Raw genomic sequence first — 25,718 nt, forward strand, 5'->3', positions numbered from 1 at the left:
ATAAATTTCACCCACTGTTTTACACCTGTAAACCTGTGATGTGACAATAAAAATTCTGAAAAGGCTATTGATATGGCACTGTAGTTAAATAAAATTGTTGTAATTGTTTGCTAAATGACTGTAATGTAATGTAATGTAATGTGATGCATTTGTATGTGACTTTGTTATGGTCCGAAACATGACAGGAGATGTAGTCGGACCTAAGGTATTCTCCTACTTTCAAATATGGCCCTCTTTTAAAAACCTACAGTATTTATATGATATTTATTTGCATCTAAAATATAATAAAACATCTTAAAAATCAGATGGCTGGGAGGGGACTTGCATTGTAGGCTGAGGGGCCCACATATTTGAGTATTAACCTATATTCAATATAATGGAAATATTTACCTCTGGTAGTCAAGGGCCCCTTGGCAAGGCCATGGGGACTGGGAGTTTGATCTTCTTGAGTGTCAGTAAAGGTCAAGGATATAAGTAAATATCTTGTTCCATTAAATGGTGTATTTATATTGCACCTTTATCCAAGGCACTTTACAATGCATGTTACATTCAGCCATTCACACACACATTCACACTCCGATAGCGGAGACAACCATGCAAGACACCAACCTGCTCATCGGGAGCAATTAAGGGTTCGGTGTCAAGGACACTTCAACACTAACTCTGGGGGAGCCCAGGGTCGAACTTCGGCCGCTCTACCTCCTGAGCCACTGCCGCCCCATTATAATTGAATTCTTGTCTATAGTGTTTTAAAAGTTTCATGGTATTTGCTTATCAAAAAAAGTCATAACTGTCCTGCCAAGTATTTTTGTATTTTTGTAATTAATAAGTATCAAAATTCTCAAATGGTTTGTATTTAAATAGTAATGTGTTCTTAATGAAAATACTTTTGAATGGCTCAAGATGTATTTTAATACAGGCTAAATATCAAACAAATACCTTGTTGTTAAGTTGTAATAACACATATATTATATTCCTAAATTATTTATTCTATATTTTGACATACTGTACTTTTATTGTGTTTATTTATTTTTCACTGAAACTAACCCATGCTTTTATTTTGAAGACAAAACCAATTATTTCCCTTTTTCTGTGTAGTTCACTTGGTGCAAACTCCTCGAGCAGTCTGCATCAGGGTTGCCATGTCCGCTTATTATAAGCGACTTTGGGCTTGTTTTTCTGTAAAGTTGCATGTAAATATTCGTAGTTGCGGGTTGCGTTTTTTTGGGCTTGTTTCTAAAGTGCAGTTTCTTAAATTGGCTTGTTTTCCTAATGTTGTTTAAACCAGTGTTTTTCAAATATTTTCAAGTCAAGGACCGCCAAATTAATATGTATTTGTCTGCGGTCGGAACCCCATCTGAAAATATTTTATGCCAGGGACCCCCATACAAGATTTGTGTTGTTAAAATATTCCTCATCTTTTAAAATTTCTTTCAAGATTTGTTGGGAAAATAGCAGATCTAAAAGCTTGTAATGTTGTTTAAAGGTCAAGATTTGTTGGGAAAATAGCAGATCTAAAAGCTTGTAATGTTGTTTAAAGGGCAAAGGGCTCGCTTCTTTTAGGCTTGTTTTCATAGACCTGGTTGCTTATGTCTCTCACAGAACCTGGCAACGCTGGTCAGCACTGTGACGTCACGGGCCATAGGAATCCTAATGGCAGGACATTTAGAGGAATGGCGGCTCTGACTGCTGGAGGAAGAAGGAACCTAAACACCCTGAAACTTTACTTCTAATCTAAACGGCCCAGTGGGGGAATGAATTGGTTTCCAGCGAGTCGCAAAAACGCAGTCCCGCTACGGAACACGAACAAGCAGTGGTAGTGCCGGGGTGAGGCTAGCTGTTTAGCTACACGTCCGGGGCTGCGGAGGAGAGACGGACGCACTTTGGGGGACTTGCTCGTTAGCCAGCACCGCTGACTTTGATTCAAGCTAGCTGCTACAGCTAGCTGCACTGTACTAGCCAGCTGTTGGCTGCACAACTTCAGTCATTATTGAACTGCATGGAAGCGTATATCGTCCAGGCCTCCGTGTGTAAACGTGCAGACAGACAAAGTCGTATCGCGAGGCTCTTTTATCCTAAAAACCCGGAGCAGATAACTCCACAGACGAGGGGGTACACGCTAACACACACTAACGTTAGCTGGTTTTGGTTCACAACCAGCTGAGTTTGGGATCCTGAAGTCTCGCCCATATTTTGGATCCAGCCCCACAGCGCACTGTGACCGAGGAGGAGGAGGAGGAGGGCTGATCGATACATCACACCAGTCCGGGTTTGATCGGGGGTGGGGGGGTCGCCGCTCGGTGCTAACGATGGAAAGTCTAACGTTGACCGACGTGGAACAGAAGTACTACTCGGATCTGTTCATCTACTGCGACACGGACAACACCAAGAAAGTGGCTTCTAACGGGAGGGTTCTTGACCTTTTCCGGGCGGCCCAGTTACCCAGCGAAGTAGTCCTGCAGGTGAGCTAACAAGACCGTAGCAACGTACATTTTAAACTGTCACACTGACTGAGAGAATACTTAGTGAGAACAAATCCAGTAGAACAGCACTGTTATGTTTTCCAGACACGCTGGGCTGTCAGAACGCCAGTCAGCCACACAGTTACCGCTACCTTGTATGTTCATGGTTAGCTATGTGGCGTAGCAAGACAGACACACCTTCTTGATGCCAGTGCTAGCTTAATACCCAAAGCCACTGTTTTGTTGGAGGTTTGGGCTTTGGTTTATTTTTAAAACTCACTTTGTCTGAAGCCTTGTCTGACGCCTCAACAAGGCGTCTTGTCTCACTGTCACAACATTGTATGGCACTTGGGGATCATGTGTGGCTCTAGTCCAGATAGTAGGCTCTAGGCATAATGGGAGTGGGACATTGGTAATATTGCCTCCCTGCCCACTCTTTAGTGTTCAGTGCGGTGGGATGGTGTACCACTACCATTCAGAGCCACAAACCAGTTGCTTATAAGATAAATCCTTATCACACTGTACTGGTAAAACTCGATTATGCTTCTAACCTGCCTTATTAGAGTACATCGTTTTGTAGTAATGCCAGAAATGATTCTACCTAGTTATTCTCCCGGTCCAGTCTCTTCGTTATGAGGTGTGTGTGTGTGTGTGTGCAACCAGACCAACTGTAGCAGCCCATTCTCGTGACTCCTGGCCTTAGCTGGCCAATATTTGCTGTTTGTGAGTCAGCATCCTTTTCAAGGTCAACAAGGGGAGCTGTGTGGAACAGTGAAGAGCTGTTGTAATCTTTAACTCCCAAACTGTAGGCGAAACACTGCTGGCTGCGTACACACACACACACAGACAGACACATACACACACAAACAGACACACACGTTTCATCTAAGAAAAAGCAATCCGTGCTTTCCTGTTTTGTGTCCGCAAAGGCTTGAAATTAAGTATTGGATCAGCAGAGAGGCTTTCCATTCACCCAAATCTAACAGGCTGTTGTTTTTAATGTTACATTTATTCTAGTGATCTGTTTGGTGTCCACATACTGACCATAGGGGCAGCTGTCTCATTATTAGGCAGTGCATTGTCTACCTAGTGTGTGTGTGTGTGCTTTGTGTGTTTCTGCACACTCACATACACATTTCAACCATTCTGTCTCCCACCTATATATTCTTTTTTGTACTTAATTGGGTTTTAGACTACTGTTATTCTATTTTAGAAAAGCCTCCTGTGGACGGGTGTTAAAAACTAGCACTTGTGCTATATACACTTCAAGCAATGCATCTGCTTCGTCCAATGTGATTGTGTCCATGTCAAATAAATAAACATAACACCTGCTGCCAGAAAATGATGAAGTAGCATCATTTGCAGAACTTTGCATAGAGCTTACTCAACATGAGGTCAAGTGTGACAAAATTAGTGAGTCCAGATTTATCTAGTCTGGCTTAGTGAGTGAATACTGGGAACATATTGTACTTTGATTGTAATTTGAATTGATGCATGTGACATATCAGTTCATGGTGACTCACATGCATATAATGTTCATGTTTTGAATAGAACTTTGGTGTGGAGTGTCCATATGTTCATGAATATTATAGATACATGTCATATACTGTGTGTGTCTACGGCTCAGAGGTGTTCAAACTTCAAAGTCTCTGTTTAGCACTGCTTGGTCTTTAAAAAACGGATTATAAGTTTAGCTTTTCCAGGTTAGAAATGTGTCACCTGTTTGATACTTGATGACTTTGAGGACCCAGAATGTTGTGACCCCACTGTTTGACCTATATACAATATAAGCTCACCTAATTGGTGTTTGTTCCATTATTCTTACCATCTTATTGTTCCATTTTAACCTGTCTTGTCTTCTTCTGTTGTATGTTCTGTTCCTTTCAGTTATGTTATATTACATACTACTCTGCTTGATTAAATTCTTCTCTTCTATTCCACTAACGTTTATTCTATGAACAGTGTCCGTATTCTCTTCCTGGTTCAAAATCTACTAATGGAACATTAGTAGTGGAGAACAAATGTGGTTCCTGATAAGTTCCATTCCATTAAACATTGCCCCTTGGTTGTGTTCAGATCACAGAGCTGTGTGGTGCCACTCGGTTGGGTCACTTTGGGAGGAGCCAGTTCTATATTGCGTTGAAGCTGATTGCCGTTGCCCAGTCTGGACTGCCCCTCAGGGTGGAAAGCCTCAACTCAGGTAAGTCAAGTGTTGACCTGAATAATAAATAGGCTTGTTTGATATTTATTTTTCCACACTCACAGTAAAACAAAATCATGTTTGTCGATGGCATCCAAAAGACAATATAATACAGTGCCATTTAATGACAAAAACAATGACCACCGCCACTGAGCGACATAGTTGAGTTAAAGTACATAACACAACATGAAAATGCCAGTCAAGCCACATGAACCATAGCATCCCTATTCTGGGCATAATAAGCAAACATTATGAAAAAATAGGCAAACATTTGGTGAAAATGTGTGAACAATTGGCAAGAGTAGCAGATCTACAAGCTCGTAGATTGGCTATTTTCACTCTCCCACTCGCAGCATGCGTGTATGCTGTGTAAAAACAAATTGCAGGCCTGATCAAACAAAAAGGACATTCCATTCCACATGTCTGCGGTAGTGTAGGGAACTATCGATGTATTAAGAGAAATGTAGTGTACACATGCTCAAAAACAACTCGAAAACAAGCCTGTGGTTATGCTGAATTACCAACATCTTAAGTCACAGTATATGATAGGTCACAAATGTCGATGTAAAACTGCAACCCCGCTGCTTCCGTCAACAACACAAGCTGAGATTCATTAGTTTAGTTTAGTTTATTGCACATTTAAAAAAGACATGATAAAAACAAAAATGGAAAAAACTATACTTTTATATGGAAAGGAACAAAAAATCGAAACATGATGTGATTCAGCACCTCATGGTCACAGGAGGAGGAGGCGAACCAAATGCACTGGGATAAAACTAAACAGAAACGTGTGCTATGAATGCGCAATTAGATAATCGGTGATTACATGAGGAGAGATCATCATAAACCCATAATCATCCTGTGATGATATCATTTTATCAAACAAGCCCACAGAACTACTTCATGAGTCTTTCTGTCCTGTTCTTCTTTCCTGTCAGAAGCCCTTACTGCACAAAACAACATGTCAAAAGGGCTTCCTACATATTGAATGCACACATTACTTGTGTATCTACCGGAATCTTCTGCTTAATACAAAGTCTCAACTATCTATGTCTTTCTGTTCCGTGCACCATCAAAATGCTTCATACAAGCAATGGAGTGGCTATAGCTTCAGGTTGTATGTGTTTTTAGGAGTATCGTGCAGTTACAGTAACCAGATACAGTATGGGCACGTTACAGGCTTCACTTTCACATGGTTTTGAAAATGGTTGAACGACGTGACATTGTACTTCACTGAAATTGTCAGGCACCTCCTGAAGCACTTGCATGATATTTGAGTGCTATTTCGGCTTAAGGGCCCATTATATTTGGTCGCGCACCCAAAGTAGCCGATCTACAAGGTCACAATGCCTCACATTGTGACACATTGTGAACTTGTAGATTTGCTATTTTCAGTGCATGACACTGCCATGCAACTAAGCATAGATTCCCCCCAATTGATAGCCTAGTATTTCTGATATTAGGTGGTCGACAGTTTGAGACCTTGGAGAAGTTTGTGCTCCCTTCAGGCCCTAACAGTTTTATTGTGTTTACTTTTGGTGTTGGTTTTGCTAAAGCATTTAATGCTAAGGGGAAGATGTCGTAGCCACGCATAATCATATTACACAATGTTTGTGTATTCTGAAACACTACAATATGAAGTCACTGAGCTCACTGCAGAACATCCAAAACAATTTGATAAGTCATAAAGGAAGCACAGACACAGAACCACTTCCTCACACCAATATGGGCACAGCATATAAAACCCTGCTTCTAGTTGTCATGTTTTGAACCACGGAAACTAATCTTTTGGGTGGTGAGAAAGTTTATGGTCAAACAGTGGTAGTGGCTTTGCCACTCTTTAATTAGGACTTACATCAATGTGATACAGTGCATTATTCTTTTAAAAGGTAAACTTTCTAATGTGTTCATTGGAAACTGATTGTATTGGCATTTTATAATGGAGGCATATTTATGTGAATTTGAATTATTATTTCATTTAAGCGTTTAAAGCCTGCATTTTTGTTAACGTGAAACTTTAGACAGTATAAAATGAAGAGTTGAGTAGGCAGCACTTTTTTTTAGCAGGAAATTAGATATCGTATTTCATATGTGTGCGCGGGTGCTTCTTCCTGTTTTTATGCTACTTTTGTGCTTGTAATGAACAAAATGTAACTCCCATTTTTATTAACCCCCCAGCTTGTCCAAACTACCAGTACTTCGATTTATCCTTTTTTTAAATTACCAGATGTCACTTATAGATTACATACAGTTACTATGGGTTGTACAGCAGGCACTGTTGTTGAGGGTTGATTTTATGCCTTTCAGAAAGACACAGTGGTCTAGCACCTTCCAGATCGATGGCATAAGTCAGTTCCCATTCCAGCATTTCTGTGAAAGCTTGTCCGTCCTGCCTGACACCTGAAGCATCACTCTTTCTCCATCTGTTATTTCTGTCAGTGTGGCACTTTGTCTTCGCTCTCTGACTGATTTGACAAAGTATCGGACAAAACATTGGTAATCGGTGATCTAGGACTCAAAATTGGGATCATCATCCGATCCAAAAATATGGCATTGGTTGGGCTCTACTTCACACTGCTGCTGGTCTGCTTTGCTTTATTATATAATGCAGTATGCCTTTTACTGTGCAGCTGAATCCCTAAAAAATCTATTAGCTGGGTGTGGCAAAAGGTACACTACTTGGGCCTCTCATCCTTCTCGCCCTCATCAACTGAGCTTTCAATAATTTGCTAAACTTTTGGCAATAATGTGGATGATTAAAACTCATCCATGTGTTTTACACTGACAACCTTGTTCGTAGGGTCCTCAAATTGGCAGTCAAAGGGCACTAAACTCATCTAAGTACACTGCAAAACTGTCACCATCATCAGGAGAAATCCACCTCCCAATTCCTCTTTTCCTGTGTGACAGCTGCCATGTGTGACAGTGTGAAAGTACTGTACTTGGACTCCTTAGATGCAGTCAGACCTACAATTGAGCCATCACATTGCTGCCATGATTGTCAAATAAGCGAACATCAAAATCCAAAGCGGTTGGGAAGGCCCGGGGTGACAACCTCAGTCCTGGCAACAGTATAAAGTATACTGATTATTATGTGGCATGGTAACCTGAAGCAAGCTCTGTTGGTTCAGAGAGAGCGTGTTCAGAAATGTGCCTGCCAAATCATCACTGGTTCCAGTTACCAAGATGCACTCTAGGACAGATAAAGTACACTTTGCTCTGGGCCTTCTTTTATTCTCCCTTAATAAACTGGCTACCCCCGCCATAACCCACAAATTCAATCGGTGTGACTAGAAGTAGCACTCACACCCAAAATCAGTCCTGATACAGAAAATGACCCAGTAAATCTAACTCTAAATTTGGGAAAATCTAAATTGGGGAATCCGCAGATTCCAAGACGGCCGCTTGACCTCCTGAGCCACTGCCGCCGCCTTTATCATTTGAGTAAAATTTAGACACCTAATATCAGGGGAATTTTTAGGTTTTTAATGAGCATTTCTAGTCCATTCCTATAAAGTCTTTAAAAGAATTAAAAGAATCAACTTACGGTAGTCATGTCAACAGAGAATGTACATTTTAAACATACTCATTATTGTTTAGGCTATTTATGTATAAAGTGTGTGTATGTGTACATACATACATATATACATACATACATACATTACATCTTAGTCATTTCGCTAATAGATGCTTTATAGATTCACAGATGACAGGTATGAATGTTGCTGGCACATGGATGTACATCACTCGTGCATGTCATGCTTGCGAGTAGCTGTAATTATAATGGCCCGTGGAAGCAGCTTGCAGCACAATATCTTTTTTTTCTCTGATGCACGCAATTGTGTGAGGAAGCGTGTACAGTTCAAGAATTATAGCCAAAACGTAAAGCGGGCTGTTATAGCGTCATCATGGGTCCGATTTGAAAAGTTTGGTTTGACTTCCTTGGGCTACTAGATCAGCTATTTTCAGTGCACGACACTGTCTTGCATGGAAGTAAGACTCACTATCTTAAAACGTAAGAAAAAAACACAAGACCCCAAAACCCCGTTCTTCATCTCTCTCTGTTCCGTCTCTGGGCTTTTTTTCTTCAAGTTGTTCAGTGGAAAGACATGAAGTGGAGACAAAAGACAAGAGGCAACCACCATAAATACTAAAGGACACAGAGTAGAGGGAGAAAGAGACGACCATCTAGTCTAGTTAGTCTTTTCTGTGAACAATGGTCTCGTTGCCACAGTTTGAAAATGCTTGCAAAGGATGATACCTCATCCCAGCGTGTTGTTTTGCTTTTTTTGTTTGGCCAGTACTGCCAACATGGCAGTCTGCAAAAATCTGTGATATGTCTGAAAATAACAAGATGTCTATCCTATCCTATAATCCCATGTCTCGTTTCCGTTCTGTAGTCAAAGACCTGCCGCTGCCCAGGTTTGTCGTGGGAAAGAACGAGGCGGAGGCGCGCCACACCGCTCTGTACCAGGATGCGGGCCACACCGCTCTGTACCAGGATGCGGGCCACACCGCTCTGTACCAGGATGCGGACAGACAGGGGCTCTACTCGACCTCTGAGGTCATCCCCAGGCCGCCTGCCAGGGTCCTCCAGACCAAAAAGGGACCTCCACCCACATCCTCTGCAGTTCCTGTTCACGAGGTCATCCAGCCCCTGGCACCTACCATTGAGTCACAGGTCAGCTATCCAGTTGGCACAGGGCTCTCATTCTAGTGTGGTTTGATGGCAGCTCATGTTTGGCTCACAATCCACTGGTTGAGTTCATTTAGAGCAATTCTAACACACATATACACACCATTTATCAATAGCCTATTTGTCTATTTGCCGTGACAACAGAGGACGCTGTTATTGGAGAGTGCCGTAGAAATACTGCTACGTGTGTTCTTCATTTCTTTACTAGTAGCATACGTTTCCTCTTTAACTTTCCTGCTGCTATATAACTGGAAGCAGTAAGGCTTTTTGCTTGTCATTTGATCCCTTCCTCCTATTGCCATATATTGTTTTTCTTATGGTCTTATGAGCCTCAGTGTATCTGTCCTAAGATGATGAACAGCTTTTCCCTGGCCTTTACTGGAGACTGAAAACAATTACTAGTACTCATTAGAAATGTGAGATTAAGATAAGCTTACATAGGCCAATTAATCCCACATTGGCAAATTGGTTGTGTTTTGCACAGGGCCATGCATGTAGTTTATGACTTGGTTGGTCTCTCTTTTGGTGTATGTGTTGTTGTTGTCATCAGCCTGACTCCACGTCTCCAGTCGTGTCTCCTCACCATTCTCCTCCCACCTCGCCTCACTCCTGGAGGAAACACAAGAGGCAGGCCAGTGGTGGCAATACAGACAGACAGCCGGTGCTTACCGCCAGCGGAGCAGTGTGGACGCATTTCAGAGAAGCGCAAACTGGTACATACACCTGTACACGTACATGCAGTACATACACACACAAGTTCAATATAGAAATACAGTACCTGCTTTCAACAGAGGACAGGAAAATAGTGTGCCAAAATCATCTCATCTCTGTCCACAGGTATTGTGATTACACCTTTAAGTCACAACACTCATATCTAATGCCACATTATGACATTTAGGACATTTTAGGGTGCAAACTTCGTACATTATGTAGAATATAGGGGCATTTCATAAAATCGGAGTAACACGTATTATAGAAGCTGACACTAGCTTTTGTTTTTTTTCAGTCTCTGCTATAGCTACAGTGTATCTGTCTCACTTTTACAAATTACAACAGTCTGGTTGCACAACAGCACAGAGAGCAACCTACAATCACACAGTATTATATTCGTTATTATTTTGACATGTTAAATCACTGCCTTTTCATGTTTGTTTCGTTCTTTACATGCCTACAGCACAGTAGATATTGTAGCATCAACTAGCCTAACTTTTATGGAGAATACAACTCGGGTCCAGACAGAAATCAATTGCATATTCATTGGAATTATCGGTGTCACATTATCCTCAAAAGTTAGTGCTGTACTCGAATCAGAATTCAATAGGTTGAATCATATTCTGGATTTAAATGTCTTGTCTTGTTAAATGTAGTGCTGATTTAGATCACGTTACATTGTCAAGTGCAACAGAGTCTTATGAAGATTGTTTGCGCATGTTTGAGCAATAAAAAAATGAAAACACTTTTTTTATACTGGGGAATCTGCAGATTCCAAGACGTCCGCTTGACCTCCTTAGCCACTGCCGGCGCCTTATCATTTGGGTTGAATTTTGACCCTGTCCCCCCTCTCATTTCAGGGGAATTTTGAGGTTTTAACAAGCATTTCTGCCCTTTGCCCCTGTGTCACATCTGTGCATATGTAATGCCCGGGAATCAAACCCGGGTCTCCCGTGTAGAAAGCCAACATCTTAACCACTTGCCTGAAGGGGTGTTCCCCCTTGGCCGGGGGAGACAAGGCTTTTGATCATCAGGCAGAGGCTCTGCTGACCAAACTACTGCTACACACACACAAATTCAATGTTGAAGTACAATATGTTTACTTGGTTTTCTGTGCAGGACCAGTGCCTGGTGATGGAATGTGGTCGGCCCAGGCCCATTCGCCCCCTCTTCCGGTTCAGGAGAGCTGGGTCAGTTTCACAGCGGACACCCCCCCATCCAGCACACTCCCAACCATGCATCCATCGTCAGTCCAGGTAGCATAGCATTACATCATCTGTCACGGCCCTCTACCCCTCTCAACTCTCTCTCTCTGTCTCTGTTTGTTGCCCTTATCGCTGCCTGTCTCTCTGCTGTGCTGTCCTTCCTCTTACCTGGAGAGAGAATCACTTAAGAGAGGCATGTGAATGGCACATGTATCTCATGCAATCATGGCCCAGTGTCATCTTGTGTTTTCTCGTCCTTCTAATCTGATCTCAAAGAGTTATCTGTAGTTCCTGTGTGGTGCATAATCTGAGCATTGCAAAATATTTTGCAGCGCCACACACTGTCCCTTTCAAATATTTTTAGTGGAAGCTGTAGTCAGGCAGAACAGAACAGGCATAATATTACTTATCATAAAATAATAACATCACAGGTAAGGAAATGCAAAAAACATTGTGTGTTGTGGCGATCAGCCAAAATAACGGACAACCAAACAAAAATACCTACTGTGTGTGTGTGTTTGTGTGTGTGTGTGTGTGTTACATTCTTATAAACCGTGTCGGACACCCCTCCCCCTTGCTCTAAATGTGCCATGTGGCTTTCTATAGGAGAGCACAACGATACGAACGGTAGCGTCAGCGACGATGACCAATGAAATCCAGCGACAGTCCAGTGGCTACGACGATCCGTGGAAGATCACAGATGAACAGAGGCAGTATTATATCAATCAGTTCAAAACCATCCAGCCGGATCTTAATGGCTTTATACCTGGTGAGAGAGGTCTAACACACGCACGCACTCTCTCTCAATCACACACACACACACACTCTCTCTCTCAATCACACACACACACACACACACACACACACGCACACGCACACGCACACACACACTCTCTTGAAACCCAGTGACTGTTTTCTCATTCAACGCTTTACGTGTTCCAGGTTCTGCAGCCAAGGAGTTCTTCACCAAATCAAAGCTACCGATCCTAGAACTGTCACACATTTGGTGAGCCACCGCTGTTGGAGCCTTTGGACCTGTGGTGTCACTGTGCAGTGCTTTGGTACAGTGTGCTGCAGATGTGTGCAGACACATGTGCCTTTGTGCTTACACTCACTGGGTGGACTGTTCCCTCTTTTCCATGTTATTCAATGCTGTCCACTTTTGCAGTTTCCATAGACAAGTTTGCAGCCAGTGGTTTTGTCCAGAGCACATGCTTACATTTGAATGCTTTAAAGTTTAAAGCCTTGATTCAAGTTACTTTTTCCTCACGTCATTTATTTATATCATAATTCCTTTATTCTTGACAACAGACGAGGCAGCCGATTGGACCATGTGATCGCCTGTCACAGTTTAAGATATAAACTGTCTTTCATTTTCATTCAAGTTGCTGGCCCATCACAGAGTTGTCGTAATGTACTGTGACGTGTGCAGGGACGAAAAGACTACTAGAATATCCTACTCATGTAGATATAGTTGGAATACTGTTACTTACATTGAATGTTACTCAAGTAGAAGACAACTCTGAGTAACAGCTACTTGGTTATATGTGGTCACTGAAAAGGCCAACGGGGCATCCTGACTTTTCCATATGACAAGTAAGACGCGCGAATGCTGGAAGCGAACGCAGCTCAAAAATATTGTGTATTTACGGACTTGTAATCCGTGTTATTTCACCGTGATGGGGAGAGGACATTGTGTGTGTGTGTGTGTGTGTGTGTGTGTGTGTGGGGGTGGGGGGGGGGCAGGCTGTTGTGCATTTTAATCAGAGCATTGTCTAAATTCCTGCACTCTGGCGGCTGCACACAGGCAGTGCATGCACACAGAGAGACACACACACAGACAGACAGAGACACACACACCCCGAGCACGGTTTAATAGTAAGCTCCACTTGCGCGGAGGCGCGCCTCCTTCCGCTGCGTTCGCAAATATGTCCTACCAACCAATCCCTCTTCAATTCAGTGATGCTCTTCAAAGTGGTGAGCATCTTTTCTTAAGAAAGCTGTGTCAAGGTTTGCCTTACAAGGGAAATGACGTTGAGAACAAACTTAAATAGATGATCCTCCTGATTGGGCTATAAAATAATAACATCTTGCCTTTCGAAAAGCAATCTTCTTAAGTGAAAGTACAATTCAGAAAGCACAAGTGCATGGAAAAAGCTACTCAATTACAATAACAAGTACTTGTAATTTGATACTTTCCACCTCTCAATGTCTGACCACACATTCTCCTGGCTATGTGGCGCAGGGAGCTGTCAGACTTTGACAAAGACGGAGCACTGACGCTGGACGAGTTCTGTGCAGCCTTCCACCTGGTGGTGGCCAGGAAGAATGGCTACGACCTCCCAGAGAAGCTGCCCGAAAGCCTGATGCCGAAGCTGATTGACCTGGATGACTCAGCAGGTCTCGTTCTCCCTCTGTGTCCCAGCACCCACTTCCTCCCCTTTTGATACCAATACACCCTGTCACTGTCTGGCTTAAGCCTGATTTATACTTTGTAGTACAATGGTGTTGTATGCCGAAAATAGCCTATCTACAAGCTTGTAGATCTGCTATATTCGGTTCATGACACTGGCACACGATGTATAGAGTATAAATAATTAAGTGTTAGGCTTTCTCTGTGTGCAGTTTTCTGATTTATCTATCTATGGATTAACAAAACCTGTGAATACCCTCAATAATGTACTATTCTTAACACTTTAACAAGCACTAAATACATTATAAACATCTGTGTCAGCATCGTTTAATTATTAGATTAGAATTATTAGAATAGCATAAGTGTACCTCCCCTGTGTATTCATGTTTCTTGATGCTTGAAACCAGTCTAGGCAAGGCAATTTTATTTGTATAGCACATTTCAACAAGCCACAAACAAAGAAACAAAGAAACAATGTGCTTTGGTCTAACATGATGTTTTTTCTCATGTCCGGTGTACAGAAGTTCCAGAAGCAACAGCTGACGTTGGCTACTCGGGGTCCCCCGTGGAAACGACCCCCAACAAGTCACCTTCCATGCCCTCGCTCAACCAGACCTGGCCTGAGATGAACCAGAGCAATGAGGTTCCACAACCACCCATAAAACACATTTTATATACATACACACTTACTGTATGCTATACAAGCAAGTATACAATGCAAGCATACAATGCAAGTATACACATGTTTGTGTTTGATCAATCTTAATGGTTGTAGCGTCATACGTTTAAGCTGCTCTTTCTTTCGTGCCAATTCAATACGATTTGAGTTACATTTCTCATTTCATTCACTTCATGACTGAGTTTAATTACTCACCATTCATTCACCACTACTTCTCTCACTTCCTTAGGCTGTTGGTGGTAGCCTATCGTGTCACCGGCTGGTGACATCACATCTGTGACCGAAATCGTATTCCCCACTTTAGATAGGCCTGAATAGGGGAATCCGTTTAGGGGAATAACCCGAAAGAGATTACTGGATTCAGACTAAACACCGACATTATCATTATACGTTTCCTAGTAGTAACATCTGTAAGTAGCAAGACAGTATTTAAATTCTGCAAGATCTGCTGTGGTTGTGCTGACGTTTTCTCTGTGATGTAGAAGGTAGCATAACTTTGACTGTTCATAAGAGTCATTAAAGGTAGAATAACTTTGACCGTCGTTAATAGTCAGAAGGTAGCATAACTTGGACTGTTTATACCAGTCAGAAGGTAGCATAACTTGTACGGTTTATACCAGTCAGAAGGTAGCATAACTTGGACTGTTTATACCAGTCAGAAGGTAGCATAACTTTGACTGGTACTTTGACATTTTTGGTTGATAAAACCTATAACTCATCAATGTATACCCAAAAGGTAGCATAACTTTGACTACCATATTCATAAGAGTCCTAGAAGGTAGCATAATGTTTACTGTTCATGAAGGCAAATTTGCTTAACGGCAAGAAACTGGTCACAGAGGCTGATTGTTTCCAAAATGTACCAGTTGCCTGTGATATACCACAAACCAAATTGATGACTGGATCAAAGTGGCTGGTCGTGTATACTGACTTACTATCCGCGCACTGCCAAGATTTACCAACATTTGACTGGCCGTTAATTTCTCACGCTTATTTCACATTGTACACCCTTAATTATTCAGGGAGTTCCAAGAGTAAGCTCTCTTCTTCAATTATGCCATTATAATAATTTTAAAAAAAAAGTAAATGAAAAGTTTAAATTTACGGACAAGAAAAGACATGAACTCATGTCATGTCACTCATGAAACTCAGATTGTAATTGTAGTATGATATAAGAGCAGATAAATTTTATCCAGTGGAATCAATCTGTTAAATTTAAGGTAGCTCTGAAGGTAGCTGATTGTAGTGAGCAGAGATGTTTACCAGATAATTTGGTGCCTGTGGCACTAATGTATTACGAAAAACCTTTAGCGTAGAATTTGGACACTATGTAAAAAAATATTTGACAAACCTGAAGCCACACTAAACGTAAAAACGGGCGATTTAGGTCACAACCATGTCACCACGCCAGTGACTGACGTCACGTCTTGCCGGCAGCGGCACAGACTGGTGATGTAATAATGTGTGATATGACTGCGCTTGCTGACTGACGTGTTTGTTTGTTTTGTCTCACTGTTGTGTCTGTCCCTGCAGCAATGGGAGACGTTTAGTGAGCGCTCCTCCAGCTCACAAACTCTGACCCAATTTGACTCTAACATTGCACCAGCTGACCCTGTAAGTCCAATCAGTTAGTATGCATGGTATCTCCATCAATTGACCGATATTAACCCTCTCTGGAGGATCTCCTCTCACCTTCTCTCTCTATCTCTGCCTCTAGCTCTCTCCATCACTCTCTCTCTCTCTCTTTGGATTCACTTTGGTTTCACCTCTTTTCTCTCTTTCTCTCTTCCTCTCACCACCTCTCTTCCTCAGATCCCTCATTGTAATTCTGTCTATTGCATTTGCTGCATGGTGTTCTTTTAGATTTGGCTTGCTTAGCTGCTATTGGTCACCTTTTCCACGGTGGCACCCAACAATCATGAGAAGGGCCTTCCAGTCAAAGAAAATTGTCACCGTTTGAGTTTCCATGTTTTGTATCATGTTGTTGCCAGTGAGCAGATTGCATAATGGATATAATGTCTGAGTGAAGATCAGAGGGGAGTCACAGGCTGACGGTTGGAAAATATGACTGCATTCGGGAAATAAAGGGGACAGCATTCTAGATGTTAGATCCATCTATTGACCACTTAAGCCCCATAAAGATCTGCAAGCTCCCAACATGTCGTATCACGACACATTGTGAGCCTGTAGATCTGCTCTTTTCACTATTTATTTATTTTTAACACATTCCCTGCCAGGTATTGATTAATTATGTAGCTTTTGCCAGGGTTTTTTACCTTTTTATATTGACGATCTTTGGAGCGCCACGGGAGCGTGATGTGCGCGTAAACAAAGCATGTCTGGGGGATGGGGGAGGGTCTGATCTCTCCACCAGAGATTTTCTTTTAACCACGATCGTCCATTTTCTCCCGGTCGGCAGTTGGATAATAGCCGTTTTCTTCACCAAAAAAAGAGAAAGGGCTGTTTTTCTAAAACTGATAAAGAAGGAGCGGACTGGAGTATCATTCTTGGGGATGGCATCACATCTGTCCATTCCTTCTTTCAGGGTCCTAGGATCATTCCTAAGTTGCGTCAGAGCGCCCGTCAGATCTCCGTCAATGGCGGTCAACGGGTGGATTTGAAATGACGGAGATCTCCGTCAGTGGAAGGGAATGTGTTAACATTTTTGAAAATATTACAAAATATTAAAAAACATTCCCAAAATAGGATCGCCAGGGTTTATGTGATTAACAAAGAGTGTAGGAGTATTTTTGTTTACCTAAATCCAAGCAAGTCATGTTTGAAGCTTTTGAAATATTGTAATGTAATTTGTTGCAGTACTGTAGAAGAATCATATTACATATTACTTTCTATGCCAGGCTCTTGGAAAGACTTCAACCTTTGGATTTTTGTTTGGCTGTTTCCATAGTCATTCTAGATGTTAAAGTCTGTTTTTCTTAACACCCTGTCTGTCTGTCTGTGTGTCTTACCATGTGTCTCTCTGGTCTACCTTCATCTGTCTGTCCTTCAGGACACGGCCATCGTCCACCCAGTCCCCATTCGGATGACTCCCAGTAAGATACACATGCAGGAGATGGAGCTGAAGAGGACAGGCAGTGGTGAGACAAACTCCTTCCACATATCTCCCGCACACTCTCTCTCACACACACACACACACACACACACACACACACACACACACACTTTAGTGTGTTTGCAGTGTCCCCTCTGCCTAAAAAGTATTTTATTAGCCCTAATAGCCATAAAGTTATTCACAACAAATGCAGTGTTTTAGAAGAGGCACAACCTGCCACAGCCTTCAAGGTTAAAAGTAACTCAAAACCCTCAATGCTTGTTGATTTGTCATCTAGACCACGGCCACCCTACCAGTCCTCTACTGACCCAGCCTCCAGAAATGTCTGAAGAACTAGCCGCTTCCATCAAGTTTGTAGCTGCCAACACAGTCGGTGAGTCCCTCAAAGGGATAATTAAGCAAGACCCTGTTTCTTGAGTGTTTGTGGATCATGAGTTGCTGTTTACATATTGTCCATAGTAAGCAGGCTGGTTTTATCATTGCATCTTAACTCTGTGGCCTTGGTTTCTCCATATACAGGTGATGGCTACAGCAGTTCGGATTCCTTCACCTCAGACCAAGAGCCCATCACGAGACAAAGGTAAGTGGCTGTTGGAGGGCTCCTAAGTGTGTTGGAAATCTCTTAATATGTTTGATGCTTCGGATGTCGATGTCAGAAAGTGCATGCTCTCAAAAAACATAGTTGTGGCTCTAGTTGTATCTAATAAATAAGAGAGGGGAGGACATGCTATTGTGGAAATACTGGCTGTCCACCTTGACAGTACTTATCCATGCCGACATGACAAGGCCACTATCATGGTCATGACAATGACAATGACAACCATGTTGGTTTGAAAGAGAAATCCTTGTTCCTCACAACTGCAGTTGGATCAAAGTGAATCATTTGAGGTGTCTCCACTCTGTGTGTTCTTAAGGTCTCAGTCAGGGACATCTCCGGAGCCTCTGAAGGTGGTGGCTCCGCCCCCTCCTCCACCCCGCCCCCACCCCTCGCACTCCCGCTCCTCCTCCCTAGACATGAACCGCAGCTTCGCCGCCGTGCCTACAGCAGGGCAACCACAGTCTTGCACGGTAGCCTACCCTCCCGCTGTACCTCCTAGACCGCTACCCACACAGGTAAGGCAGACACGTATTACACACCCCAAACTGTATTGTCCCACATGGGACAACAGAAATTGTGAATTGGACTGAACTTCACATGAATGTGAACAGTAGAACAATTTACTGATGTTTAGTTCCAACACGCTTAATATTTTCTGCAATACCCAGAATGTTGCAGAATGCAAGTCGACACCCTCACATGATCTTTTCCCTCTCTTTGCCCATCTCTAGACATCAGGCCCCCACAGCGGGCTCCGTGGAGAGGTGGAGGGCGTGCCAGGGGCCGGCGTGGCCCTCACCACCACCACCTCCCCCCACCAGATCCCCCAGCAGCCCAACTTCGCAGACTTCAGCCAGTTCAAGGCGTTTTCCGCATCCGAGCAGCCGTCCAGCCTGCCCGATGTCGACAAGCTCAACGAGACGGGACAGGTGGGTGATCAGTCACACGGTACGCCGGTAAGGTGCAGCATCCGCTATTTTCCTGGTCATCTCTGAGATCGTGGCATTCAGTTTCGGGACCTGATGTCTGCGTTGAGTGTGAGTAGACTTGAACATTGCTTTGCTTAACATATTAGCTCTTGACAGCTGATATGTTAAGCAAAGCAATGTTCAAGTCTAGTCAGTGTCAGAATATGCAGGGGTACACAAATACCCCTGGCCAAAAGAAACTGCTTCAACTCAGAGATTATCGGTCTCGACTCCGAGATTGTATAAATCGAACCAAATGGACCCCTACCAATGGCACCAGCTAGTCTTCCTCCTCCGTTGTTCCCAGAATGGTAGCCACAGTACCTTTTTTAATGAGTTCTCCCAGATCGTCGATTTGTGCGTGGCATAATTCCAAATTCAGGCCTACGTCGCAGAGATCTTTCTTTGGCTTCATTTTCCTCACGGCTTGATATAGTCAAACTTCCAGTCAAATAACACTTTTCAGAGCATCATTGACTCCAATTAATCTGATGCATCCACTGCAGTAGATATCTAATCAGACATTACAAAACATCCTATTGGAAATCCATTGGGGACAAAAGACAATAAATGTCAAGAGTTGAGAGTTTAATGTGTACAGTGGTTCTCAAAGTTGGGTCCAGGGACCCTCAGTGTTCCTTGAGGGGGTTCCAAATGGACCCTTATAGGTCTGTAACACTGAGAGTTATGGGGGGTCCTTGAAATTAAAAGGTTTGAGAACTACTGGTGTAGATTATTTACGTTTTGGTTGTGTGTTGTCTTCAGGTGGAAAAGACGTCGGAGGGAGCCGGTCCTTTGAGAGCAGTTAAGAGTGACAGTCTGGCAGAAGACAGAGCCACAGCCACTGTAAACTCTGTATGTTTCCATTTCCATTCACTCATGACATATCATACTGTGGTTCAGCAATATCTTCAATGATTGACAGATTTATGGATATTATTTCTTATCCTTTTTTTTTATTTTTAAAGATACTCTTTTCCTGAGTTCCACCCACGTCCTTATGCAGGACGTGGGAGGGATCTAAAAGCCAAAATTAGGTGTGAGCAGATAAATAGGCTAACACTGGCACGTGGTTTCAATTGTTTACACGAAATGTGGGAATTCACTTTATCTAACTCCCTGTTTTGTTCTTCCGTCAGGCCAAGGGTTCGTCGGGCCCGCTGTACCCTCCTCCCAAGCCAGTGCGTCGGAGGTTGAAGTCTGAAGACGAACTTCGACCAGAAGACGAGCCGCACGGCCCACAGAAGTCCAACCTCATCGCCGCCGTCCTCGCCACTCAACCTTCCATCACCAGGTACAAAACTCTACAGTCATCACTGGAAGTTGTGAAATCCTTATATTCAATAATGTCTTTACCGTGGCAGGCATATCAGCCGGGTTGGATAAGCTCAAGCAACGACGAATGCTGGGTGATAATTTATCACATACCCATAGCCTTCTTTATTCACAAAGTGAAAATAAAGCCGCAGCTGCGAGGGGTGTAGATCTTTGACATTTTCCGACACCTCTTTTAGACATTGGATATAAGATATGATGCTTAAATAATATTTTAGCTTAAGTAAAATATTTGTTGGTTCAACTGTGTTATGAAACATCCTGTGAGATGTGTAATGTGTCTTGTGTCTGTGTGTTTTCATCTCAGGTCAGTAGGGAAGGATAAGAAATCCATCCAAGCATCCATCAGGAGAAACAAGGAGACCAACACAGTTCTGGCACGACTCAACAGTGAACTGCAGCAACAGCTGAAGGTACAATGGACACAACAAACACACACACACACACACACACACACACACACACACACACACACACACACACACACACACACACACACACACACACACACACACACACACACACACTACTGTACCGTTTTCAGTTGCGGGTGGATTCATTCCTTATTAAAGGAGTTATGAAACTGTTAGTTTAAGGAAGCGTTACACGACCAGACCTTCTCAGTTCCACGTGTTTATTGGCAGTTTTTTTCATATAAAAGAAAAGGGGAGACAGATCTCTCAGAACAGAGGGTCTGAGTATATTTAGTGTTGACCTCAACATCAATGTGATGTAGAACACCTGGAATGTGAAACTGTCCTTCTCTCCTCCTGAGGGACGGAGACTCCTCAAAGTCCTGTACTCCTCCTCCAACCTTTCAGCATTGTCTTTTCAAGGTCTGCATGTTGGCAGTACAGTCTATTCTACTTAGAGGTGATATTTTTATTGCCAGACCCTGAGGGGGCTTTAATAGTCAGTGTGGATAACTGACTGACTGACTCTTCGATGTTGAAACATGCATACATGACAATCACTCCCTCTCCCTACTGCCAACAGCCAGCAATGTGCCAATTTCCTCGTTCCTACTTTCCCAACTAGCTCAGCACAGAAACATGCTTCAACATTATCCCTTTAGCAAGCAAGTGATGTGCAGGCATTTCATATTTTACCGAGTGAGTTCATTCAAATCAGAAGGCCCATTGATTAATAGAAAATTACCAAGATATAATAGAAAAACAGATACAAGTCTCTAGAATGTGCCCATTTGGTCCAATTGAAGGATTTCTCAATGGCCTGAGTAGAACCCTGTTGCTTCCATAAATCTATGAAGTTATAAATCATGCTCTGTGTTGGCATAAGCTCTCAGTCACTGTACCAGTGGAGAAATCAAGTTGAGCAGTAAATAAGTCCATAGTTAGTTCATAGTTTGCGTTGACAAAAGTATTCACTTCGAAATTTAAGTTTGTCATCTAAATCATCTAAATTGGCCAACTGTGATGACATAATCCTAAAATCCAAAATGTGGTTCTATTTAAAAAAGGTGTAACCCCCCATATAGCCAAAAATCTACATGTTAAGTTTCTCTTTATTAATCACTATTCTGGGCATGTCAAAATAGGCACATAACATTTGGTGAAAATAGTTGTAGATCAGCTCTTTTCGGGAAGAGAATTGGTGTAGAGGGAAAAAAGGAGGGGACCAAGTATACAGCTCTGGGGTACCCCGGCCAAAAAAGTATATAGGGTATATAAGTGGTTAAACCTCAGTAACTTTGTCGGGTGTCTATGCGAAGGCAATTGGCCCGTGGTCAGGGGAGGGAAGCCGGGTGGGGAGGGTGGTATTGGTCAATGCACGTTTTCCTACGGGCTGGGGCGGCACCTGTCAGCAGGGAGTGTTGGGCGGGAGGAGTAGGACGAAGGCCCTACGTCCTCCCGGTGGGGGCTCCTCACTGGCAGGTGAGTCAGTAGGACACAACAGCAGTGACAACACAGAAATGTGTGTGGGGAGGAATTAACCCTTTAAGACCTGAGGCGATTCTTAAAATGTTTTCCAAATCCTAACAGTTTTTTGAAAAAAATCCACAAAAAAAGAATCACTATTTTTCAAAAATAGCAGATCTACAAGCTCATGTAGATCTACAAGCTCTATGAGCTTGTATATCTGCTATTTTTGAATAGCCAAAGAAATATAAAGTGACACAGATGCATTCCAGGTCTTAATGGGTTAATTGGCATAACTACTAAATTGGGGAGAAAAAGGGTGTAAAAAATTGTCTACTCTAAATAAAAAAGTATAGACTCATTAGTGTTAAAACTCATTTGTTGTTGTCATTGTCAGGACCTGCTGGAGGAAAGGATATCCCTTGAGGTTCAACTGGAGCAGCTCAGACCTTTCTCCCATCTGTAACCTGTGTATGTTTTTGAGGGAGGGCAACCCCCTTCCCTTCTGGAAGACTGAAGCAAGTGCACGCAGGGGGGCTTCTGTGTGTTCAAGTCTCAACGCTCTCCTGCCCATCCCTCTCTCCTTCCATTGACCGTGGGCCTCTGTACCCTGCTTTTCTCTGGAGACTTGACCTGCCATGGCCGTACTGCTGAAACACACACATACACACATACGCATATCAATGGCAACCAGTGTGAGCATACTGTATTCCAGTGGTTCTCAAAGTGGGGTCCAGGGACCCTCAGGGTACCTTGAGGGGATTCTATATGGATCCTTACAGGTCTGTAACTTGAGTGTACAGATGGAACCAAATGGGTCCATTTGGTTCCATCTGTACAGTTATGGGGTACTTGAAATGAAAAAGTTTGAGAACCACTGCTGTAGTCCTACCAGGGAGAGTGTTGTGGGGCAGGTGGATGTTACATACTCTGGCACTTTTCTGTTTTCCTTAAGAAATGCAAGCGGTTTGGACCACGGGCTGACTGTTGCAGTCGGGAGTGTTTCAAGACCGCCATCGCACCGCTACTGTGGTCTGAGCCGGGCCACACTGCTGCTGTTTGAAGACTGAAAAAGAGAGGCAGAGAGATTGTGTTGTGTGTTTGTGCGTGCATCTGTGACTGTGCCTATGTCCCTGTCGGTTGGTGTGTGTGTGCGTCTCTGTCTTCCCCTCCATTTCCTCCTCTTGTGTACATGATTTTGTGAGCGGTTGGTGTGTGTGTGTATACAGTATAAGACAGGTGACATTTACATAGACGGCACGATGCAATGGAACGAGTGTGCTCTCCTTTTGTCTCCATTCTGTTATCCATCAGTAGTAATGTTACAGTGTTTGGGATTGGTCCGTTGAGATTGACTGAGCCTCCTGACGAATGACTGAAGTTAGTATCTCACACTCTCCTCTACCTAGGCTGTTCCAATTTTCACTACCACCAACAACAACAACAGATCTTCTTCCACTTTTTCTTGACCATTTGAACACAACTCGGAGGATCAAACACCATTTCAAATCCATCCTCCCTGGCACCGGCTGAACTAGAGCATTTGTCCTTAACCACTTTCACCCTGGTGTCCCTATCTTGGGCATGTCATTATAGACGAACGTTTCCAAAAAATTACAGAAATGTTCAAAAATAGCAAATGTACAAACTCATGAGCAATGCGATGCTTTGTGATGTTGTAGATCTGCTATCTTTGGAAGTTTTTGAGTAGGGCTTAAAGTGGTTAAACATCCCAAACCTCATCTGTGTATAGCTGAGCTGAAAGGTAAAAGGAAAAATGTTGTCACATATTAAATGGGATTGCAAATGTTCTTTAGCGCCAGATTTCCTATTTAAGAACTGGTACGTGACTAGTTTTCTTTCATTCATCTATAGTCCGGTGAGGAATTAAAAACCCACCATTTCCACTGTTCCTGGCTTTTGTTGTACTGACAGACGTCAAGACACTAGACAGACATGGTCAGACAGTCCAGCCTAGGCAGGTTACAGAGCTACAATACATTTTAACACTTTTTAGTTTTTGAAAGGGGTAATTGGCACTATGCAAGGACAATACTATTTCCCCAATAACAATTATATTTACACATAACCTTTTCTACTATCACAGTAGAAACATGTGGAACAGTATATGCTTCGGTTTTGTGCATCCTTCCAAAACAGTATCTGTATCCGTTAATTTACCCTTACATCCTGACGTGCGGTCAGCATAGCCAGCCCCGACACAAGAGGGGGGTACGGCTTTAAATGAACTCTGAACTATGTTTCAGGGGTGGCGTAAGCCTAATTCTCAATTTATGCCCCATCGTACAACGGTGTATAAATCGGGCATAATCTGCAAGACTGCTCTCTCTGGATGCCTGTAAAAATCCCCCTCATTGGACGTTAGATGAAGCCTACCGACCTACCAAATGGACACCAGTCCACTGAAGGGGAGACCTGAATGACCTAACTGCACTTTGAATTTTGAACCCCAGTTGTCTGTCCCCCCCCACCCCCCTTGTCTCCTTCCATGTCTGTCCTCCTTTATCCCGGTGTTGTATAAACCCACACATTCATCCCTCTCTGTCTCCTGTATTCAGCAAATGTTGCTTTAAGAAGGAAGAAAAAATAACGTGAACCACTAGAATCTTTGTTTTTAATTTGCATAGTATAACTTGAGAACTAGTTTGATGAGGTTTTTGTGCCGCTTACCCTTAAAAAGATCTCTTATCGCTGTCCCCTTTTGTATCTTCTTCGTATATTCTTCTTCTATGTTTCTGGAGGTTCCTGTTTGTGGTTTTGTTCTTTGGAAGAACCTTGTCCTCGAAAAGCCTTACTTTCCCCCAACCGGCATTCAGGTTCCCATGGTGACTGACTGACCTCTTTCTTCCTCATTGTTGTACCAAGGCTCGCCTTCTTTTTCTGCTGTCCAGAATGATGATGTAATTGGGGTGTAAGTGTGTGTGTGTGTGTGTGTGTGAGAGAGAGTGTGTGTGTGTGTGTGTTGAGGGATTGTTTTCAGACCTGGAGGAAATACTGTTCATATCCCCTTAAATCCTTCCGTTTTCGATTGATTGATCTTTCCTGGAACAGTGCAACCTATCAAATCATCCCCAGTCCCCAACTACATACCACGCCCATATGGCGATCCAGGCAGGCAGAAGCAATCAATCAGAATGGTGTGTTTGATGGGAGATTGACTGTTGTTTGCTGCCAGGTCTGTGTTGTATATTGTATGATACACACTTTTGAACTCATATGTAAATTTGCATTAATTGCTGACTAACGGCGAAAGAATATTCTATTTAATTCCTTCTCTCTTGGCTGTGGGATCCTAGATGTTTAACTGCATGGATGTATCTCTGCAGAGTCAACTAGCAGCTGTGTGATTTTTACACAAAAATAAAAACGGCACAATATTTTAAACGCCTCTCTCTGAACTGTTTTTCCTTTATTGCGAGTTTGAGGAGCTGTGGCCTTCGTTCATCATAATTATGATTTGATATTGTGAGTTTCCTT

The 25,718-nt window shown here is 42.8% G+C and overlaps 1 protein-coding gene across 2 annotated transcripts; it reads left to right on the forward strand.

Moving 5' to 3' along the window:
* The first annotated feature begins 1,642 nt into the window (after positions 1-1,642).
* reps1 (RALBP1 associated Eps domain containing 1) lies at positions 1,643-25,629 on the forward strand. 2 transcript variants are annotated; one of them, XM_080454055.1, is made up of 19 exons: positions 1,643-2,462; positions 4,539-4,662; positions 9,063-9,343; positions 9,909-10,071; positions 11,189-11,325; positions 11,881-12,043; positions 12,217-12,280; positions 13,520-13,674; positions 14,209-14,330; positions 15,900-15,980; positions 17,377-17,464; positions 17,717-17,812; positions 17,959-18,019; positions 18,354-18,552; positions 18,769-18,966; positions 19,771-19,860; positions 20,145-20,299; positions 20,648-20,753; positions 22,618-25,629. In XM_080454055.1, the coding sequence occupies exons 1-19, from the start codon at positions 2,310-2,312 to the stop codon at positions 22,684-22,686; spliced, it is 2,505 nt and encodes an 834-aa protein (XP_080310181.1). In that variant the 5' UTR covers positions 1,643-2,309; the 3' UTR covers positions 22,687-25,629. The 2 variants fall into 2 exon arrangements, with proteins under 2 accessions (XP_080310181.1, XP_080310182.1); XM_080454056.1 differs by lacking the exon at positions 15,900-15,980.
* The last annotated feature ends 89 nt before the right edge of the window (positions 25,630-25,718 follow it).

The sequence above is a fragment of the Gymnoscopelus braueri genome (assembly GCF_963280865.1).
Source record: "Gymnoscopelus braueri genome assembly, chromosome: 16".
Classification (NCBI taxonomy): domain Eukaryota; kingdom Metazoa; phylum Chordata; class Actinopteri; order Myctophiformes; family Myctophidae; genus Gymnoscopelus; species Gymnoscopelus braueri.

Bases quoted from the DNA above. Each gene is read 5' to 3' on its own strand.
- reps1 (XM_080454055.1), top strand. From the start codon at position 2,310: ATGGAAAGTCTAACGTTGACCGACGTGGAACAGAAGTACTACTCGGAT. The intron at 12,044-12,216 runs GTGAGAGAGGTC...TACGTGTTCCAG, and splicing joins TCTTAATGGCTTTATACCTG to GTTCTGCAGCCAAGGAGTTC. The intron at 19,861-20,144 runs GTATGTTTCCAT...TTCTTCCGTCAG, and splicing joins CCACAGCCACTGTAAACTCT to GCCAAGGGTTCGTCGGGCCC.